This window comes from Grammomys surdaster, unplaced genomic scaffold, assembly GCF_004785775.1.
Source record: "Grammomys surdaster isolate TR1022 unplaced genomic scaffold, NIH_TR_1.0 125600, whole genome shotgun sequence".
Taxonomy (NCBI): domain Eukaryota; kingdom Metazoa; phylum Chordata; class Mammalia; order Rodentia; family Muridae; genus Grammomys; species Grammomys surdaster.
The window spans coordinates 89,750-107,366 of NW_021620443.1; the positions used below are offsets into that span (position 1 = coordinate 89,750).

At 45.1% G+C, this 17,617-nt stretch overlaps 1 protein-coding gene across 4 annotated transcripts in view; it reads right to left on the bottom strand.

Moving 5' to 3' along the window:
- Nck2 (NCK adaptor protein 2) overlaps nt 1-17,617 on the bottom strand; it is a 122,274-nt gene that overhangs the window by 13,126 nt on the left and 91,531 nt on the right. For all 4 annotated transcript variants that reach the window (XM_028786826.1, XM_028786825.1, XM_028786829.1 and 1 more), the window contains exon 4: nt 2,310-3,031. In XM_028786826.1, the coding sequence (XP_028642659.1) occupies nt 2,310-3,031 (722 nt within the window). The remainder of the gene's footprint in view (nt 1-2,309; nt 3,032-17,617) is intronic.

Below are 17,617 nucleotides of genomic sequence, written 5' to 3' on the forward strand. Positions count from 1 at the left end.
TCTGTAATCACCTGAGATACATTGTGATTGACTCGTATCAGGAAGATGTATTCCCCCAAACTACTGTTCACAATCAGGCTTCCCACAGTCCTCCCAACCCCTGCCACCCCCATAACGGAGGCTACAGGCCTAAATGGCCCTGCCTCAGTCCTGTGAGAGAGTCAAGCCTCTGGGAGGGAAAACCTTCTATACCCCAACCCTGCGATGTGCAATTAGATCGTGAATTAATAATGTTCTGTGTGACCTGTATTTGGCTGTGAGAACAAGGCCAGAACACGGAACAGACAGCAGGAAGTGGAAAAGAAGAAGCCAGGGAGTCACCATGCATCCACCAGGACAGACCCTTGCCTGTCACAGCACGGAGCTACAGACAGACAAGACAGTAAACCTGAATCTGGCTCATTCTTTCATCAGTGGATAAAGCTTGACACAACTCGGACCTCTTAGCACACATACACAGCTTAACAGTCCCAAGAATGCGGGGGCAGAAGCCCCACACCGATGCAGCCCAATCAGTGTCTCTGGAAGTGACACATGTTCTAATAAAGTACTCTTCGCCCCCACACCCCTGCAAACAAAAGCCTGTCTTAACCCAGCAGAATAAAGGATGTCCACAAACAGGGTTAAAATAAACTCTCTATATAAAATAAACTCCATGTCTGCACACAGAAAATGGATCTGTGTGGGTTAGAAATCCCATCTGTCAATAAAGAGGCCAGTACCTCCCCATTATGTGGTTCTTAGCCCTCTCTCTCCCAAGAAGCCACCCCAAAGTCAACCATTTGGCTCTTAGGCACTCTGGACTGGGCATTTTGTATTTTAATTGGTTTTCCAGTGCCTGTCCTGTTTCTGGTGCTGTCCTTAGTTCCTCACAGGCCCAGAATGTGGTCTAAAAGCGACCAGGCACAGAGCCTCCAAGGTGTGAGGACAATGCCATGTGAAGCCTTCCCCAGCAATGAAGCCCTGCTCTTCATCAGGACATCTCTGTATTCAGATTTCAGAGGCAGTCAGCATTCGGAGTCCTGCCTAAGAACATCTAAGGCTGAGGCCGGCCCTGAAAAGCTGCTGACACCATAAAGGGATCTGGTTTCCATGAGCTCAATGCCCCTTTTGCTATTAAGAACAGACTTCAGTGGCCCCTCTCCATGAGGGGTTGTGACCTTCTCTCAGATCGGTTCTGTGTACACTGCTCACTGAGCTAGTAGAGAGGAACACACACATTCTGCTTTTACAGTGTGAATGTGAAACATGAAACCTAAGCCTGAGAACTAGTAACCCTTGAACATACTGGACTAAACTCTTGCTTCCAGGTTAAGAAGAGTCACTGCAAAAGTATCTACAAACTGGGTTAGTCTCAGGAAGCACACACAGTAAGGCTGCCAGTAGTGAAATTGTCTAGTTCTTTCAGATAGTGCCATCGAGCCGTAGTGCCCCACAACCTGTTAGAGGGAGACTAGCTGTGCCAGACAGGTGGCCTCATTCCCCGAGCACTCACGGTTTCTGTTCAGTTCTGTCTGTAAGTACTTTAAGAGCTTTTCAGAGATGAGCTTTTCAGTAGCTCTGCTTGCAGCAGAGACAACCTTGGGATTATGTGGTTTACAAAGAAAAACAAAGCAGCAACAGAAGGCTATGTCGCAGGCCAGGCACCCGTTAGCTGAGAGCCCGCTGTACACGCACATGCAGATGGAGTCCTAGAGCAAGTAATCCCAGGGGTTTTCTACACAGGCAGGAACCAGGAGGGAAACGGATGCCTGCATCTCTAAACTCAAAGAGGGGAAGTCTTTCTACAGGGACAAGACCATCCTTGAGAGCTGAAAATCGCTTTTCTTATCTTCCCACAACCAGGAAGGGGAGGAGCAGCAGGGACTTCACAGTCTACCTAACCTAGATTTGCTAAATTGGGAGTAGGCCACTCTATGTCAACAAAGCATTTCTCTAGTTTAGTATGTGCCCCCGAATACCATTTTGCTATTTCAGGTACAGTCAGTGAACATGACATTGGAATGGTATAGCAGTTGTGACACACAATGCGGTTCTTTTTGAGTACGGTTCCAAGAACTACAGTGGACACCTGAAACCATGGTAGATTAGAACCCTAGAAATCAGTGTTTTGTTATGCCCATGATTAAGCCTAATTTATAAGACTTGGTAAGACATTTAACAATGGAGAATCAGGCAAATGGACTGTAATATCATTGAATATCCGCAGACCAGAGCTGGCTGGAGCCCCGATCTCACAGGTCAGGGAACTGTGCATTTAGCTTTCTTCTGGCAGTGTGGCTCCAGCACAGGAGCAGCTGGGCACTTACCGAGGACTCGCTGTCCCTAATGAGGAAGTCGCCCTCGACGCCCCGCTCATTGAGCGCACACTCGGCCTGGTGCCTTGTCACGTTGCCATAGTACCACTCGCGACCAGCAAATCGCCCGCTGGCTGAAGGCCCGGTGTAGCTGATCTGGGGAGTGTGCGTGGGGTGCAGTGCAGGCCCATCACTGAGGACAACCACGTAGTTTTTGGGGACCAGGCCCACTTGGCCTCGGGCATTTTTGCATTTCCACCATTCAGGGTCATTCTCAGGCTTCTCAATCACCTCCATGGTCTCCCCCTTCTCGAAACTAAGCTCCTCCTCAGTGACCGAGCTGAAGGGGTACAGTGTCTGCACCACGTGCAGTACCCGTGCACCTTGCCCATTGCTCAGCGCAGTGCCCCGACGCAGGCTCAGGAAGCTGGGGGCCTCAGCGGCAGCTTCGTCCGCCTCCTCCAGCACGTAGTTGGAGGGGAACCAGCCGATCTGCCCGTTGAAGCTGCCACGCCACCAGCCATCACTGCATTTCTCCATAACTGTGACACGGGAGCCCTTCACCAGGGACAGCTCATCCTCTCGTTCTGCTACGTAGGCGAACTTGACAAAGGCTGGGATGTTGAGGTCATAGATGCGGTCAGCACCGCTGCCATTGGCTGGGTACTCCGCATCTGTGCTTGGCGTTGGGGACGCATCCCGAGCGCTTGGCTTCCTGCGCGTCTTTCCGAGGCCTGTGAAGACATGGCAAAAGGTTCAGTTGGCACTGGACACATGTTGTACACCATGCCCACTCCTACACTATCTGGGGACGGAAGGTTTTAGCGGTGGCAGGAGTGGGATAGGACGCACAAAGACTGGTTACAAACGACAGCGACTAGCTGGAAAAAAAAAAAGGTCCATCTGTGTGGCACAGATAGGAAGATATTAAAAGCTGATACTTACCAAAAGTGATCTGTTCCATTTTTACCCATTAACAAGTGCCAGTAGGTCTATGACACAGAAGATAACAAGAACAGAGAAAAGTAAATCCTTCTGGAAGGATGAGCAGCTTTATCGAGCTCCTGGGTCTCAGGACTGAAAAAAAAAAGGCATAAAGGCACACAAAAAAAAGGTGCCTGCACTTTTGCACTGGGTAAGAAGTTAGAGCGATTCTGCAATGGGCCAGAACTAGGCCAGAAGAGCTTGTATCCTATCCTTCATCCCTTTATCTCCCTCCAGAAGAGTTTGCCCCAAGACCCCTCCTTCTTTGCTCCTCTGATTTCACTGCCTTCCTAGCAGCTGGCTATGAGCTGGCCCCTTTGACTTTCTTCTCCATTTGCAACCCCTTTGCTCACAAACTGACTACAACAGACTGATGGATTAGTAAAAGACTTGCTGATATACTAAATCCAGGCAGAAGACTTTGAAGATTGTTTATTTTTTCTCTTTTTCTTATTTTGTTAACTTTACATCCTGATTGCAGCCCCCACCACTCTTCCCAGCCCTCTCACAGTCTCTTCCTCATCTTCTTCTCCTCTGAGAAGGGGGAGCTCCCCCCTTTCACTCATCCTGGCACCTCAAGTTACTGCAGGACTAGGCACATCTCTCCCATTGAGGCCAGACAAGGCAGCCCAGTTAGGGGAACAGGATCCACAGGCAGACAACGGTCAGAGACAGCCTCCGCTACAGTTGTTGGGGGACCGGAATGAAGACCAAGCTGCACATCTGCTACTTATGTGTGTGGGGCCTAGGTCCTAAGTCCTAGGCTACATGAGGGGGCCAACTTAAGCTCCATATTCCCCACTGCTAGGACTCTCAGCTACAGTCATGTTCAAAGACACCCTGCAGTTTCCCCAATTCCAGGTCTCTAACTAGATGCCTCAGCTGTTAAAGCTGTTAAAGGCTCACAACCAAAAATATAAGACTTTGACTGAAAGAGCTGAGGGGGTTTGCAGCCCCACTGTGTGTGTGTGGGGGGGGAGCGGCAACAGTGTCAACTGGCCAGAACCCCCGGAGCTCCAAGGGACTGGACCATCAACCAAAGAGTACACATGGGAAGACCCATGGCTCCAGCCACATATTGGTGGACATCGGTGAGAGGAACGGCCCTTGGGCCTGAGGATGTTCGATGCCCCAGTGTAGGGAAATGTCAGGGAAGGAAGATGAGAGTGGGTGGGTGGGTGGGTGACCACCCTCATAGAGGCAGGGGGAGAGGGGATAGGATGGAGGATTTCCAAAGGGGAGACCTGGAAAGAGGAAAACATTTGAAATGTAAATAAAGAAAATATCCAATAAAAAAATAAGACTTTGAAGACTGTAATGGAAAACCTGTATGACTTTTCTCCTAGAATTTGACATATTTTATCAAATATTTTCTTAAGAGGCAGGTCTTCACATCCATTTCTCAAGGACCCAAGCCATATTTACTAGACATAAACAGCAAGTTCAAATAAACATGGCAGACCAGAAATCCTATTAACTAGCGGGACTACTCACTCCATCTACACCACAGATAGGACAAGTACTTTCCAATGGTGTCTCCATTATCCTTATCCTCATAACTAGGGTCCCAACAACCAACTCCTGATGTAAGCACCCAATGGGATCCTTCCTGTTGTCCCACCCAGAACAAACATGCCTAGTATGTGCCATCTTGTACCAGTCCAGACACAGTGCACACTGGAGTATCTGTGCCAATCTGCATGAGAGTTCAGCAACACAGTCCTCGTTCCAAATCTCATGTTAACCATAAAATCATCCCTTACAGAACTGACCTGGGGCATGAGCTTTTCAGTTGTCCATGCGGCTGGAGCTTGCTTTGCATAAGTCATATGAATGAGAATATCTAGAATTAGCCCATTAGAAACTTTCCAACTGCTAGCAAGCTGTGCATTGGGGCAGGTAAAGTGTCACACAGTGCAAAGTAATGGCTTTATCTATAGATTGTTCAATTATGTTTAAACTGCAACACTTTGGCATAAAAAACAACAAAAAGCAAACAAAAACAAAAAACAGAACAAAGAAGAAACAGAAAATTCTAGTGAAAAAACCCTAAACAAAACACTTGCAAGATGCTGTTTTCTAGGTCCCAGGAACAAGATTTTTAACACCTACACTGTATTCAAAGATCTGTATTCAAAGAAAAGTTTCAATCTTCTGAAATCTATTACCATAAGATTACGGTATTGGGCTTAGGGTAGTAAACATTTATATACCATTTCCAAGGCCCTGTGTTTACTTCTTCCAATAGAAAAATAAAGCTATGCATTTACAATTAAGAAACCTTAGAGATCCACCAGAAGAGTAACCCAATACTACACAATATCAACCACAAACATAAATTAATCTCTTGAAGTTCTGGAAGCTTGAAGCTTAAAATCACAGACTAGGTCAAGTCCCACCTCCTGTTTCCCATGCCTATGTCTCCACCAGGTAGGAAGGGGGAACAGGTTTCTCTAACCCTTCGTTTTGAGACCTCTCAAAGGCTTTATACCTCCCAAGACCAAGGGGTAGATGGGGTGAGGTTTCAATACAAGGAGACAGACCACAAAGGCTCAGGATATAGCATCATGGCCAGCTCCTGTTGTAAGCAGTAAGCTCTGAGTCCTGTTGTGTTCTGCCAAAGAGACTGGAGGCAATGTGTCTGGTATTTCTTCCCCGCAGCATGCGAGCAGCTACAGTTTCCTCTCCACAGAGCCCTCAGCAGAAGAGCAACCGACAGGAAGCAGTTGACACAGGTTTCAGAGCCTCAGAGGACCTGACTGGAGCAGCTGAGTTGTCCCACACCAGGCAGCGACCCTCCCCAAGCACAAAGCTGCCTGAGGTGAGTAAGGTTTGCCGGCGACAGAAGGTGACCAAGCTGCTAGCGAAGCCATGTCTGTAGAGACTTGAGAAAAGACTGGCCACAAGTTGTACTGTAGTAACATACACTCCGTGGGATGGCATTTTTTTTTGTTCTGTGAACAGATAGATGGCACTGGTTGTAATAGCTAACAGCTGAGGTGGATTTCCATTTTCACAACGATTTTTTTTGGCACCAGGTGTTAGCTCTCTGGTCCTGAGCTACATTTTTATGGATGATAATAGGCATGTTTTAACTTTCCTGAAGAAAATTAAATAAAGACTGAGTTCTAATAAAAGTTTGAACATGTCATACATTATTAATGTTCATCATTTTAAAGTCAAAATCTTTTATGCACCCCTCCTCCCCAAAGATGAAGGGCTGTTATAACAAACACCTCTGAGACATGCTCTAACTGTCATCTTCCAGCTGGAGCCCTGCGAATTAAGAGAAAACGTCAAACAAATTTGATAGTTCTGAAATATATTCCAGCTAACTCATTCAGATGGAGTGTCCTTGAATTTTGGCAACTCTGGGGCAAATCACTTAATTTTGCCACTAATCATATCTGTAACATAAGTGATATCTAACCAAAAAATATTCCTTACTTTAAGCTGTTGGATTAGAGGGTATTCATGTGTAGGAATTTCAGCCACTAGAGTTAATATTAAGGTCAGCTAAAAATCATGAAAGGTCCTTATTATTGAAGGCTATGAGATCTGACTAAGGAAAGCAGACAGTGATCACAGATAACTCTCAGTGAGAGGAAGCATTTAACATTTGGCTTTTGAGTGATTTCACGTCACTGTGTGCTGACTTGATTTGCATCTAGTTTTGTGGTAATGCTGGTAAAAATCAACTCAGTTACTTCAGAATAAAGTTTAAAATAATTTAACAGAATAAGTGAAAAGACACCCTAAATCTGCTATGTGTTCTGGCTAGTGTTTTGTCAACTCAATACAATTTAGGGAGAACCTCAAGTGAGAACAATATCCTGTGGACAAGCCTGCAGGGCATTTTCTTGATTACTAATGAGTGGGCCCAGCTCACTGGGGATGATGCCACTCCTGGGAAGAAAGTCAGTAAGCTCTGCTCCTCTACAGCAGTGACTCTCAACCTGTGGGTCACGTCCCCTTTGGGGTTGAACAACCCTTTTTATGGGGGTTGTCTTAAGACCATCAACAAACACAGGCATTTAAATTATGACTTACAACTATGACAATAACTGTAAGGATATTTGGACAGGTTGACCGTGTAAGATAACACTCCTCCAAGTTTTAACCTGGTCAACACTTCTTAAACCCTTTCATATTCAAGGCTTTTCCACCTGGGTTATTAGGGCTCATTCTACCTGCACTGCTGAGCCAGAGGGACTACATGTGGTATCCAAGCTCTACAGGGACCATGAGGGAAGGTCATAGGCAGCTGATGCCAGTAGCATTTGGCACTTAATAAAGGGTGAAGGTGAACAAAATAATTCCCAAAGAGACAGAACCACATAGCATGAACCACACCCCCAGAATCCTACATACATTCTTATAAGCTGACTTTAGTATTTTTCTCTTTTTAAACTGAAGTTTCAGCTGATTTTTGTCATATCAATTGAGAGTCCCGAGAAAATAAAACAGCCTTCCCCTATTTTCACTCCCTACCCCCACCTTCTTTAAAGTACTAAACCACTGGTGCCTATTTGTCAAAAATGCTGTCTGTGGACAAGCAAGTGGGGAAAAAAAACATGTAAGAGTTGGGGCCTCTTGAGTCTGGGTGTGGGAGAGACAGGAGGTAGCAAACAGATGGATGGTCCATAAACCATGCTCATGGGCTCCACAAACCACTGAGGTGGTGTACATTGTTTTCTGGGCATACAAGGTCTTAGGTTTCACTGCCCAGCGTTCTTAGGAACAATCTATGACAGATAATATCTATAGCCAGCAGGCTTTCCTCACCAAGCAGCCTGTTTTCTGCAAGCTATCTGATTTGGTGGAGAGTAGTCAAACTGTACTGTACTGTGGCCAATGTCTCAGAAAGTGTCAAAGAAACTCCAATCTTGACTTAGGGAATAGGACATAGAATTGAACACAATCCAATTTTAGACCAAGTCAAGTTTAAATCAAAATGGACCCAGGCACAATTGCGGTCAGTTGCTTTGGTCCTACAGATACCTGACTAAGCCAGTAATGATTTTCAGATGTTTACAGGGTAGCGGAAGTGGGATCTGAAAGGCTAGTGGTTTTTTTTGTTTGTTTGTTTTTTATTTTTAATGAAAGCCAGACCACTTCAGCCATAGCATAACTACCAAAAGTGGGTAGAAGGCAAGGTATTGTCCAGTGTAATATCCTGATAAGTACCTACTCACTATTCCACCAGTGTGGGCTTGAGTGACACGGGGGCAGAGTCATGTCTTCCAACATCTGTTCACCCCGCATGATCTTCTGTACAACAGGTGGCTCTTAGGCTGCAGGAGATTTCAGGGACATTCTACCAGACTATAGCTGCTCTCAATAACCCCCAAAGCACTGAGCTAGGGTCAGCCATGACTATGAGGTAAATTTCTATAAACAGCACCTTTCTTCTGTCTTTTCATGAGAAATTTCTGCTTATTTGGTCTTCAGGGCTCAGCCTGAAGCCAAGTAGGAAGAATGTCTCTTTGGCACAAAGGACATTGCACACCAGTGCAGAAGAGTCATTCCTGAAGGCTCAAGGGACAGATGCCAACAACAACTTTTGCCACTAATTAAATCTGTAACCTAAATTGAATTCAACCAAAATTTTTATTTATGTTAAAATGTTGTTTATACTGTTAGACCAGAGGCTATTAATGTGTGGGCATTTCCTTCATTAGAGTTAGGACCCGTTATTAAAATCAACCAAAAATTATAAGAAGCTTTTAATACTAGATGTCACCATGGTGACAAGTACCATAAAAGGGAAGGTCTCTGTGAGCACGTAGCTTCTAAGCCTGCAGGAAATAGAGGAGGAGTCCACGAAGATAAGGACCAGGAGTGTCCTTGGCAGGAACTATAGGCTATCTGGAGTCATGAGCAGACGGGCTTTGAGATGCTCCAAAATGTTAAAGTCTGGGTTCAGCACAGAAAGCAGGAGCAGGGAACACAAATCGAAGGAGGGAGGGATGCATGAGCAGGAGGCCCCAGAGGCCATAAGAAACTACAGAGAGGGAGAGTAGGCAAGGGAGAGGCAGACTTCTCCTCAAAGGCTAGCAAAACAATATGGGGCAAAGCAAAAGGCTTGACGACTGGGCACTGCCATCTCAGTGTCGCGCTGTTGGGAAATCCTCTCTACCTGGCACCGGACAGAGGCAAGGCACTAAAGACAACACTTTCCCTGCGCCTTCATGGATATCAAGCATCCCATTTCACCCCAAGATCCCAGTCACTATCATTTATGCTCCATTGAGAGGAGAGGATGTTCCCTCTGACAGCTAGAATGTATAAACCCAAGGAGACTGAGAGTGAGGCAGGAAACTTAGGCAGGAACTTTTCCTCCACATTAACTCCAGCTTTGAAAAATGAAAATCAATGTCTTCTCCAATGCTGAGTTGATCCTCCGAATTCTACATGTGTGGCCTGTGCAAGAACATGGGCAATAACCATGTCCAAGGAATAAGTACAACGTGGTCTTTTTTCTTTACAGAAGGGGGGAGCTTACCCCCAAATCTGCTGAATTCCTAGATTTGTCAAGAGAATTAGAACACAGCAATGGAGTACCCTGTGAGGAAGCCATCATGTATGTACTTCGTCCCTGCAGGTTGTTAGGGTCACTTATCCATCAAAACCACATACGCTCAATTAATGGACTCCACGTTCTATCTCATCATAACTGTTGCATACGCTGTCAGCCCTTCCAAATCAGTGCTGGGGACTGCTAAGAGCCTTGCCCTACAGCTCTTTTCCTTCTTACCTTTTGAGAAAGCTCAAAATCTTCCTGTGTGCCTGTGAGGGTGGGAAGGTGCCGCCAACAGGGGTTGCACTAATTCCTGACTCAGCCCCTCCCTCTTCATTCCTGACTCTGGAACTAATGGGGATTTCTTTCTAGGAGTGTGTGCCTTATAAAGTACTCTACCGAATGGCATGTAAAACTCCCAAGCTCAGAGCTGCTTGCTAAGGTTGAGAAGGGGTATATTTGTGAGCTGGGTGAGGGCTGCCAGTACTTGTCTTCTCCATGCCCAGGCAGTCCCTCTTCCATTGGGCAGCTGCACCAAGAGCCAGTTTAGGGATAGATGTGTTAGCGCAAATGGTCCTCCCTACAATCATATGGTTCCTTATGCACAGGGTTCTGAACTTGAATGTCCACTCCCAGCACATATGAAAGTTATGTTCTTTTCTTAGCAGGCTGGTAAGTAATGTAACTAAACTTTTAAGCTTGGGGAAAAAAATGATTTAGAGAGATTAAAAAAAACAAATGCAAAAGTCAAACAGTAACACAGATGCCAATGAAAATACCTTAATTTCTCATTACAATTCTTGGTGAAAATACATATTCAGTATCTCTCAACATATGTACACAATCCAAGAGCATGAATATTTTGAGTATTTAAAATATGCATAAAAATGTGTCACAGATTGCACGTGACATTCTTCCATGGTGGAAGTGCCAAACCACCAGCAAAAGTTAAACACACACCTTAGCTTTCTAAGACTGTACTTGGTTGACAAAAATTGAACATTATAAATTAAAATAAGTAAATGGTCATGGGGAAGGCACAGGCAAATGCCATTCCTACAGGACTGTCCCAATCACACTTGGGATTCAACTCTCCTGCTGCCTAGTTTGGCCTTGGAAATTCTATAGAACCTCTTTGGTTCTCCCTGTCATCATCTACAACAGATACTGATGGTGAGGAGGGCAGAGTCAGGTGGGTAAAGTAGATGGGTAAAGCCCTGGGTGTAGTAAGTGACTGGCACACAGCAAGAACCCAAGTGGCAGTTGCCTAGGGGCTTGCTGGAAACAAGAGTTTTGACCAGTTAATGCTAGAGTTAGACTCAGAGGTGAATCAACTGGAAAAAGACAGAGGCAAGACTTTCTCAACTGAGCTGCATGGATGTGTCCCCTACAACCACACTCAGGGGCAGATGTCACCTTCCTTCTGCCCTCAGGGTCAGAAGTGACTTAAATATCAGTGTTCAGGAATAATCAGAGAGGTTGCTCAGCCTACAGAACAAAAGGTTTTAGTGTTGGGAGGATAAAGGCACCATTTCCAACGCAAGGGTAGCTGGACAGACGACTTGCTATTCTGGGTGAGGCACATAGCAGTGATCGATGCCCAGTCTTCCAGAGCCTTGGGCTCCTGCCTCTAAGCCCTCATCCTCTGATGGTCTACAGTCAACTGTGCACAGCTGGGACACAGGGACTTTTCTCCTGGCTTTGTCTAAGCTTTCATTTTCATACCAAAGAAAACAAAAAGGCAAAACCTGAGCAAATTTCCTGCAAACAGCCATTACTCATGCCAGAGTCCTGGAAGAAATACAGTTGGTATGGCCTCAAAATTTGTAAAAACTGCCCTACAAAGTGAATTCCGAAGCTGGGAACTACCTCCTTCTCCTCCTCCTCTTCCTCCTCCTCCTCCACCACCACCACCACCACCACCAGAGTGCATTTGGAGAACCTGCGAATTCTGAAACAGCAGAGGAGCAACAGCAGCCTGGAGTGACAGACCTCTAGGCCAGTGGTTCTCAACCTTCTTAATGCTGTGATCCTTTAGACCCTCATGTTATGGAAACCCCCACCATAAAATTATCTTCTTTGCTACTGTTATGAGTCATAATGTAAATACATGACATGCAGGATGGTCTTAGGTAAACCCTGTGAAAAGGTTGATTTCCTGCCCCCAAGGGGTCACAGCCCACAGGTTGAGAACCGCTGCTCTAGGCAAAAGGTGACACATGTGAGCACCTTGGCTGACAGGTAGAATAGTGCCTATCATCACTTGTACATCGCCTTAGCCATTAAGTAGACTGTGCCTCTCTGTATATTAAGCAGGAGCCTTTGGATGCCCACTTACCCTCTCTATAGAACCAACAGTGAGCACAAGCCCAGGGCCAGAGGAAAGCAAGAACCAGTAGGAACTCAGGGCAGTATGTGGAATTCAGCAGTCAATATAGCTGCATGGTAGCAGTTAGCAACGCCCTAAGCCGCCTCAGCCACCGAGATAAAACATCAGTAGAGAAAAGAACCATTTCAGACACGTGGATAGCAGCTAACAAAAACGCACACCATATGGGGACACAATCAGAAACATGGTAAGATGGATTTACTCATTCCTAGGCATTTTTAGTTCATGTCCCTCTATTCTATGGTTTGAATTAATTCTTTAGCTCAGAGAGGGAGTTCTTTGGAAAGTTCCCACATGGTGAGATGTAAGAAGTAATCAATGTGTCCGTTATCCAGAAAGAGTGTCAGTCTTAGGATCCCCAGGGCCAAGTCCCAGGATCTGCCATGGTCACCATGTCTGTCCCCATCCCTTATATAATATTTACATAGAACAGAATCTAAACACAACCTCCCATACAGTGAAGTCAAGAACTATCCACTATAACGCACATGCTATGAGATGATATACTGTATTGTATGGAAAAAGGACAAGAACAGAGACCTATATAGACTCATATGAACACAATAATATTCCTGATTATTTTCAATTTGCTCCTGTTTGGTAGACTCTTTAGTGTGGAACCTATAAACAGAGACAGGGTCTCAGAATAACGAACCCATCCTTCTACCCTTCATAAAGACACAAGGGGATATGGCAGCCCAGTGGGCAGAGTAACACAGGTTTCATGCTCTCCGAGGTTACCTCACACCTGCCTCTCCAGGGTTTCTTAGGTACACCCTTCCTACATCTCATGGTCTCTCCTAGATTTTCTGTCCTATGAGTAACTAAAAAAACAACGACAACAATCTGTCTCTATTTTCTAATTATCCTCCCACTAATCTGTTATAAGTTATTTTACATTTTTGGTTCTAAATACTTAGAAACGCATGAGATACAAAAACAAATATGAGTTTATTCTGAGTGTCTGGCAGCACAACACTATAGAAGTTTCCATAGTATTCCAGCAGCAATCCCTGTTGACAGCCTGTTCCTACTGTGAACAATCTGGTGAGACAAAGTTGTAATGGAGTCTAAATAACAATGCTTTGCGATAACTCACACAGGTACAATGGTAGATACTACATCACAGAGCGAGTGAAGTCATGACAGACTTTGAGGGAAGTTTGGACATCTGAAACAGAATGGAGATCTTGCTTTTTTTTTTAATGTTACAATACAAATTTTCCAGGGGTGTGCTGGGCTTTATTCTTATCTTTAATGAAGTAGTTCCACAGAGTGACTTAGCTAGGAAGCATGTGTTACAGCAGGATAGCTAGCAGCGTTGTTTTCATTCCTAAAGAACAGTCAGTAGAGAAAAGCCCAGGACTAAGAATCGCACTGCCACAAATCAATGTCTCCCTTAACATGATAAAAACTTCAAGCATTTCAAAAGAACCAAGAAGTACAGGGACTGTCAGAAAACTGAAATGCCTGGCCAGTGTCAGGCACCGTGCAGAGAGTCCACGCACTCTGTATTAATGCCAGTGAGAACAGCAAGGAGCCATCTAAGCAACTTAACTGAAATGTATACAAACACCAAGAGATTAACTATAAATACTAACAGGTTCTTTCAGAGCCAAGAGACACCAGGGGATGTACCTTCTTCTTCCAAGTTTTTCTGCATATTCCAATTTTCTTAAAGGTATGCCTGTTGTAAAAACTGGAGACAACTAATAGTTTTATGAAATATAGCCATTTCAGGGGTTATTTTTCTTTTACATTTTTGTTAAAATATAATTATATCACTTCTCTTTTTCCCTTTCCTGTCTTAACCCCTTATATGCTCTCAACATTTCAAATTGATAGCCTCTTTTTCTTTGTTACACACACACACACACACACACACACACACACACACACATCATGGACAAATACATAAATACAACTTGCTGAGCCCAGTTTTAGTGAATGTGTGTGTGTGTGTGTGTGTGTGTGTGTGTGTGTGTGTATTCAGGTCTAACTGCTCTGTACTGGGGACCATCACAGAAATGACAGACACAATGTAAAGGCGGGACAGCTCCTGAATCTGTGGCTCAGGGAACAGCACAGAAGACGGTCAGAATATTGTAAGAGACAGAATATCAGGTCTGCTGTGAGACTACCTCTCTTAGAAATAGCTGCATTAACAAGCCCTGAACAATGGCAATATCACAAACACAGTAACTCAGAAGGGATTACAATTCTGCGGCTTACCTGTTCACAGAAGCTAGCCTCAATGCTGAGGACTGCGAAGACAAAGGATGCCTGGAATAGTACGCATGTCCACCAATACAAGACCCACAATGCCAGAATACAGATCAACTTAGGAGTGCTCCTCCAGTACACAGCTTATGAATCATTTGAATAAAGGCCTCTTACTTCACCTCTTGACATTACAGAACTGTGCAGTTATCAATAAATGAATACTTTGGGCCAGAGCCGATATCTGCTGAAGCAGCTGTCTGCTAACATGTGAAGGCTACTGTTAAGGGGAGCAAATCAACACAGTGTTGTGGGTGCAGCCAGGGAGCAAGCAAGTCACCAGTCTGAAGAGTCCACAGGAATCAACTGGGCAGCTCACTCCCCCGGGGCTCCCCAAGAGGCTGAAGAATGGCGGAGAGTGAGGTCGGGCTTCATTGGGCTTGAATTTCAGCCTCATGAGTTACTGTGTGTTCTTTGGTACAACTGCAACTTCCAAGACTCAATATTTTTCTGTAAAATGAGATACTCACTGCTCTCTTATGGGTGAGGCAAAGATTAAATGAGTGAAGACCTTGCTGACCATTCTCTGGAAACCCACGTAAAGTCAGCTGGGGGCCTTGGGTTTTCTGCTGTATGAGCTTTCTGTTGGCCTTTAAGGGGACTGCACAATGACCAGCTGTAGAAGAAGTCCACACCTGTGTACCAGGTCCAGTTCTTGAGCCCCTTTCTGCCAGGGAATGAAGCAGTGACAGCTTTTAACTAACAGAATGTGGTGTTTTGTTACCCCTCCCTGGCATTTGTCTATTGGTATTAACTATTCCGTCTCCTGCAATCAAAGATGGGGGAGCAGCTGCCCCGTAAGTGCTCACACATTTTCACAAAGCTCAGGAGATCGGGATCAGCAGGACAGAGCCATGTCCAGAGAGAACAAAAAATGTACACTCAAGAGTAATGGATGTGAAAGGCCAGTCATCAAAAAGAGAAGATCATGGAGACTGGCATGAGGGGCTTACACACCACCTCTGAAATATCAAGTCTCTGCTGAAGTCACCAACTAAAAATGAGTTAAATGACCCTAGAGCCTGAAATTCATAGAAACAAAGCAACCATGTCCCATGACACAGCCTCCAGAACTATGTATAATGGCAGATTCTGGGTACAAGCACTAGTGTACACGTGGAGGCCAGAGGAGGGCATCTGGTATCTTGCTCGCCAGAGGAGGACATTGGACATCTTGCTTGACCATTTTCTGTCTTGTTCTCTTCAGACGGGGTCTCTCACTTAACTTGGAGCTGGGTTAGTGGCCGGCAAGCCCCACCCCACCCCACCCCACCCCACCCCACCAGTGCTAGGGATACATACACACAGAGAAACACACGTGACATTTTACATAGACTCTGGGGATCCAAACTCAGGTATTCTCACCCAGTAGGCCATTTCCCTCTCTCTCCTTTGAAACAGCACCTCATGTAGCTCAGGCTAGCCTCAAACTCGGTATGTTCCCAAGGCCAGCCTCGAACTTCTGATCTTCCTGCCACCAACTGCCAAGTACCAGGATTACAGGTGTGGTGAACCAGGCCCACATTTTCTTTTCCTTACAAAGCAACCAGTCTGAGGTACTTTATTCTAGCGGCAACAAAAATATAAACTGTGAGCTCCCCATACTTAGCAGTTAGGCAAGAGTCCCACCTGTCATTCCCACCAAACACCCTGCTCTCTACTCAACTCATACTGGTCTTTTCCTCTCCAGATTTCGGTTGTTTGTTTGTTTGGTTGGTTTTTCCCATTTCTCCATTTCTCTTGGTCATTCCACTGTTCCTTTGGGTTTAGAATCCCTGAGTTATCAATGACTGTTGCTTCTGTGTTCCTTATTGAGCCCCATGGTCTGGAAAGAAGCACTTTCTTCTCCAGTCTCACTACTGAGCTCAGGGCTTGGAAAGTCATCCATGGGTCATGTTGAGAGAAATTCCAAATCAAGCAGGGCATCATTGTAATGAGGAATCAGAAGAACGCACTGGCACCTGCAGTTTTCCCATGTCTTAAATTCAGTCACAGTACATACTCATGATATTATTGTCTGCTCTCTCAAAGGGTACTTCTAAACTGAAGTCGCTACACTATTACAAATGTTCCTACAGAGCTAAGGGTTTATGTCACAGCATCTCCTTGACCTTGAGATGCCTTTAGGCCCAAGGAGGTCTCTTTTAATGTATAGCAAGTGATAGGAACCGTGTTTCCAGGACCCACTGCAGACAAAGCTGCTGAGATCACATTCTACCACCCTAGAGCTACAAACAAGGGCATCCATCAAACTGGGGAAATTTAGAGTTATTCATTATTATCATCTAACCTGGGACGTCACTCAGTTTGTGATAATCAGGCCCTAGTTTTCCATGTGTAGAATGAGAAATTTGTTGTTTTTAAATCGTTCTCCAACATTCCATAAATGCTGACTTGGAGACAGTTTCCAATCTACTGCACAGAGAGGCTTGCCAATCAATCCAGATGGTCAACTCTATGTAGGCAAAACACGACAGAGCCGAAGTATACTGAGGGTCTCCTATCTGGTATTCTTAGGGAGGTCACAGGGCCATTCTCAGGGCAGGAGCGGTGTTACCTGCTTCTACATAACAGATGTTGCCAACTGACTACACACGTTTTGCTTAACTGAACAACCTATGTCTTTCCATGTTATGTCAAAAAAGCATACATTAGCACGCCCACTGGCTCAAGAGCCCCCCTCCTGCTTTATGAAGCTTCCAAATCCTTTCTAGGCAGAATTCTGGCATCTTTACTGTTGACAGGAATAAATGTATGTGGAGTAAGCTGATCTGGCAAGGGTAGAGTGCAGTGAGACCTGCAAGCTGTTCCATGTTCATTCATCAGTAAGTGCTGCAGGCAGCTCGTAGTGGCCCTGGCACTCTGTGACAGACACCTGGCTCCTGCCCACCACTACTTATTACCAGTTCACTGAGAGACTGACTGAAGACAAAACTCAGAATGACTGAGGGACTTGTAAGTATCCTTTGTGGGAAACAGGTATGCTTGAAGACACACAAAATCTGATGGCACTAACAAGAAAGAAATTGCCTGGCTCTGTGATCTGGCCCATAATTCTTACAGGGGACCATTCCACGACAAAGAGAGGTATCAGAATCAGGTACACAAACTAGTTTACTTTTCTCCAAACACATGAAGTCTGTATAT